This window comes from Ctenopharyngodon idella, chromosome 11, assembly GCF_019924925.1.
Source record: "Ctenopharyngodon idella isolate HZGC_01 chromosome 11, HZGC01, whole genome shotgun sequence".
Lineage (NCBI taxonomy): Eukaryota > Metazoa > Chordata > Actinopteri > Cypriniformes > Xenocyprididae > Ctenopharyngodon > Ctenopharyngodon idella.
In genome coordinates, this window is record NC_067230.1 from 27,663,818 (window position 1) to 27,668,817 (window position 5,000).

The 5,000-nt window shown below is 35.8% G+C and overlaps 1 protein-coding gene across 1 annotated transcript in view; it reads left to right on the forward strand.

Annotated features, from left to right (window-relative positions):
• si:ch211-112f3.4 (EF-hand and coiled-coil domain-containing protein 1) overlaps positions 1 to 5,000 on the forward strand; it is a 10,217-nt gene that overhangs the window by 1,342 nt on the left and 3,875 nt on the right. The window contains exons 2-3 of the mRNA XM_051912117.1: positions 760 to 1,324; positions 4,631 to 4,737. Coding sequence (XP_051768077.1) covers positions 760 to 1,324; positions 4,631 to 4,737 — 672 coding nt within the window. The remainder of the gene's footprint in view (positions 1 to 759; positions 1,325 to 4,630; positions 4,738 to 5,000) is intronic.

Here is a 5,000-nt window from a genome sequence, read left to right on the forward strand (position 1 = left end):
AATTTAAAAAATAAAATTTCCAATGCTTTACAAACAAGCAGAAAATTAATTTCAGAATATCCTAATATTTATTATATTTAACATTTATTTATTAGTTTATATGTACACAATTATTATGAAAATAGTTTAAAATCACTTATTTAATAAATAATTAATAAATCATTTATAAATTCTCTGAATTCATTTCAAAGCAAAAAGCCGGTAAAATTTAAAATGTACTAAATTCTAAATTTAGTCTTTACTATTTTTATTTAAAATAAGTAGTAAACATTTTTTAAAGAATAATAATAGTCAAATAAAATGTAATTTTAATGTATATATTTTACACATCTAATAACATACAATATTTAAATTATATTGTATCACATTTAGTAAGAAATAAACATAAAATAATAAAATAAACAAACAAGCAATTACTTATCATATTTATTAAAATAATTTAAAATAATTGATTAATAAAAAAATTTATACCTTATACCTTATCCCTGGTTTCACAGACAAGGCTTAAACTAGTCCTGGACTAAAATGCATGTTTGAGCTGTTTTAACTAAAAGCAACTTGCACCGACATATCTTAAAATATGTCAGTGCCATTGTTTTGTCTCAAGATGCACAGCAGTAATGTTTATTTTCTAAGGCACATTTATAAAAGCTACTTAAATTCCCTGATTGAACTAAGGCCTAATCCTGACTTAAGCCCTGTCTGTGAAACCAGGCCTTGGTCATTACTGAAGCTCTAATTGTATTATATTTATTGCAGTGGATATTAACCCTCAGAGGAGATGGCAGGACCAGCTAGAGTTGGAGAACGCCAGTCTGAGGGAGCTGGTGGAGGACTTACGTTCAGCCCTCCAGAGCAGCGACGCGCGGTGCATGGCATTGGAGGTGGCGCTACGCCGAAAAGATGTGCCACCCCAACACACTGCTGGTGGAACCCCGGAGAGACAAGACTGCAGCGCTGGGGGCAAAACAAAAACACGACAATCCAAACACATGGAATTGGACACCAGAAGAAGCACTAAAGACCTCCAGCGAGAGCTGGAGCTGATCCGTGCTTCACGTGATGGACAGCTGGAGGAAGCCATGAGGTTTAACCAGAGGTTAGAGGAAGAGCTGATGGCAGCTTATGGAGAGCTCAGCAGGATGCAGGAGATCGCGGACAGTGTCAGGACTGAAAACGCACGGATTAAGAAGAGGACGGAAGAGGTCAGAGGGTCACTGGCTGCGGGGTTGGAAGGCGTGAGGGCCTTACAAGACCAGGCCAAACAAGCTGACCTGCTCCGAGAACGAGTCCAGAGTCTGGAGAACCAGCTGGAGAAGTTCAGGTAGACCTTTTATTCATTAAATGCTATAATTTCAGTCACACGTGCATAACTATACAGTTCAAATGTTTGGGGTCAGTCATTTTTTGGAAAGCAATTTATATTTTTATTCAGCAAGGATGCATTAAATTGATCAAAAGTGACAGTAAAGACAGTAAATGCTGTTCTTTTGAACTTTCTATTCATCAAAAAAATCCTGAAAACATATCACAGTTTCCACAAGAATATTAAGCAACACAACTGTTTTCAACATTGATAATAATAAGAAATGTTTCTTGAGCATCAAATCCGCATATTAGAATAATTTCTGAAGGATCATGTGACACTGAAGACTGGAGTAAATGCATACAGGTTTGAAAGGACATTTTCTTTCTTTTTTTTTTTTTTTTTATTAAAATGATTTTACTTAATGTTTTATTGGTTGCCACCATTTAATGTTGGAATATTGGAATTTCCAATAAAGTAAAATTAGTTAAATTCATCAACAATATACAATTATTCGGAACCAGTTCACTTCAAGTCCTAGTCGCACGCATACATACATAGCATAGTTCTGTCATGAAACTCTAGATGGCACAGGCTAATAAGTGCTTAAAGAGTTAGTTCCCCCAAAAATGAAAATTCTGTCATTAATTAATCACCCTCATATCGTTCCACACCCGTAAAACCTTCATTCATCTTCAGAACACAAATTAAGATATTTTGGATAAAATCCGATGGCTCAGTGAGGCCTGCATCGCCAGCAATAACACTCCCTTTTTCAATGCCCAGAAATCTACTAAAAACATTTTTAAAAAAGTTCACGTGACTACAGTGTTTCAACCTTAATATTATAAAGCGCCGAGAATACTTTTTGTGTGCCAAAAAATAACAAAATAGTGACTTTATTCCACAATATCTAGTGAAGGGTGATTTCAAAACACTGCTTCATGAAGCTTCGAAGCTTTATGAATCATTTGTTTCGAATCAGTAGTTCAGAGCGCCAAAATCACATGATTTCAGTAAATGACGCTTCGTTATGTCATAAGTGTTTTGAAACTTCAATAGTTCACGTGACTTTGGCAGTTTGATACGCGCTCCGAATCACTGATTCGAAACAAATCATTCTTAAAGATTCGAAGCTTCATGAAGCAGCGTTTTGAAATCGCTCTTCACTAGATATTGTGGAATAAAGTCGCTATTTTGTTATTTTTGGCGCACAAAAAGTATTCTCGTCACTTTATAATATTAAGGTTGAACATCTATTGTCACATGAACTGTTTTAAAAATGTTTTTAGTAGCTTTCTGGGCATTGAAAAAGGGAGTGTTATTGCTGGCAATGCAGGCCTTACTGAGCCATCTGATTTTATAAAAAATATCTTAATTTGTGTCCCGAAGATCAACGAAGGTCTTACGGCTGTGGAACGACATGAGGGTGAGTATTTAATGATATAATTTTCATTTTTGGGTGAACTAACCCTTTAACTCAATCTGCTTGCAATCACATCATTCTCTATAAGGTGCAGCTGATTGGTTCCTGCTGTATCAGTAGCCAATGAGCTCGCTGCTCAACCTTCAAATACTTGGTCAGCATTTGCTGTAGCAGTTGCAGTGCGCTTTCAGCAGCAATAACAGCAGCGGCAACATATCAACATTGTCATATACATTACCATGCCAAACACTCCGAGAGTTGTCATGACAGAAATACTTTTCTAAGACCCAGAGCAGACCACAAAGGCGTTCCCAGACAAGAAACCATAATCAACACAAAATCTTGGATAACTGTAAGATTTTTACCTGCCCTGATGCTCCAGAGTGGATTCTGCCATGAGTTTGTGTTGATGAGTCAAGGACAGGGATTGGTTATGACAGATTAGTAAGGAGCAGCATTGAAGGGCATGTCAGAGACATGCTTGATTTCCCTTTGACAGATGTTAATGACCTTCCTTAATAACACAGGACGGCACAGTTTCCTGCAAACGGTTATTAGTCATTTGCTTTCAAGTGTATTACAGCAAATCATCCAAAGCCTTTATTACAGCATCTAACTCTGCATGTCTTATTATATCCTGTGAGGAAGGAAATAAGTTCTAGACACGTGTTTAAGCAGGTATGTCTTGGACAGTCAGAGATCAAAGACGTTTATGCTGATTTTTACACATTTGTCTCTTGCGTATATGAACATAATGCAGTCAAATAATGCAAAGATCTCTGAGAAAAGGTGTAGAAAGTACAGAGAAATTATATGTGAAGTATTTTGTGGCTTTTAGTCCGCATTTATTAGCATATGTTAGTTTACTTGTACAAGCTACAAAGGTTAAGTCTGTAAAAAAGAAAAATCTCAATTTTTAAAATCGACTTCTGAAATGAAAGGGTTAGTTCACCCAAAAATGAAAATTCTGTCATCATTTACTCACCCTCAAGTTGTTCCAAACCTGTATGTGTTTCTTTGTTCTGTTGAACACAAAAGAAGATATTTTGAAGAATGCTAGTATCAAAACAGTTGTTGGTCCCTATTGACTTTCATAGGGAAAAAATTCTGTGCAAGTCAATGGGGACCAGCAACAGTTTCTTTACCGACATTCTTTAAAATATCTTCTTTTGTGTTTAACAGAAGAAAAAAACTCATACAGGTTTGGAACAACTTGAGGGTGATTAAATGATGACAAAATTTTCATTTTTGGGTGAACTATTCCTTTAAAAGATGGTTTTTGTGGCTTGTCTTCATATTAAATTAACTTAATGCACAAACTTAAACAGGGAATGTGTAATTTCAGTGCCACTAGTTTCACCAAACAGAATTGAAAAAAATAATTACTGTTTTTACACAGGTTTCTTGAACTCTCCTCTGTCTCTGTCTGCAATTTAATATGAATTACGCAAACCAAAGACTAGTGCTAACATACTTTAACAAGTTTTAATAATCAACTAAACTTCTGTGTTCTTAAAACTATTTCCAGCATGCATTAAATGGCCAAATGCCAGTGCTATAAAACTTTAGCTCACATTAACCTTGCAATCAATCAAGTAGATGGCTGGCTTTCAGTAGACGCTGGTTTAGCAGATTAATATCTGGGTTAATATTTCATTATTTGCATCACAGAGCGGTGATGTAATGCTCATTCCTCACCTGGAAAAACAGGTCGAAACCTGCTCAGAAAATCCACAGTCTGTAGGGACAATAATCAAACTTGTTCATGCATCAGCAGCAGCACAAGAAACGTCCTCTTTCAGTCATGTGATCTTAAACAATTTGATTCCAAAGATCTTGACTCACCTGCACAGATGGTTATTTGATCATGTTTACAGTGTGTTATGGCTTATTCTTAGGGCCCAGTGCACCTGCACAGAGCTGAATATGAACAGAACCGAAATACTAGTTGAACCATGTGGGTCCGGATTTCCCGCCCTCCATGATGATGCCCTCATGAGAAGAGGTAAGGAGATCAAAAAACAAATCATAAACTAGTCAACTTCTCATTTGGATCATAAGAAATTACTTTTTTATTTATTTTTTGGCAATAAAAATAGACTGATAACACTATTTTAAAAAAAATTGTGCACAGTATACATACTGTCAAATAGTATGGCTGCATCCTAAATAGCATACTTCCCTACTATATACAGTAGTAGGCGAAAATCGCTTACTTCCCTACTATATATAGTAGTAGGCAAAAATCGCTTACTTTCCTACTATATA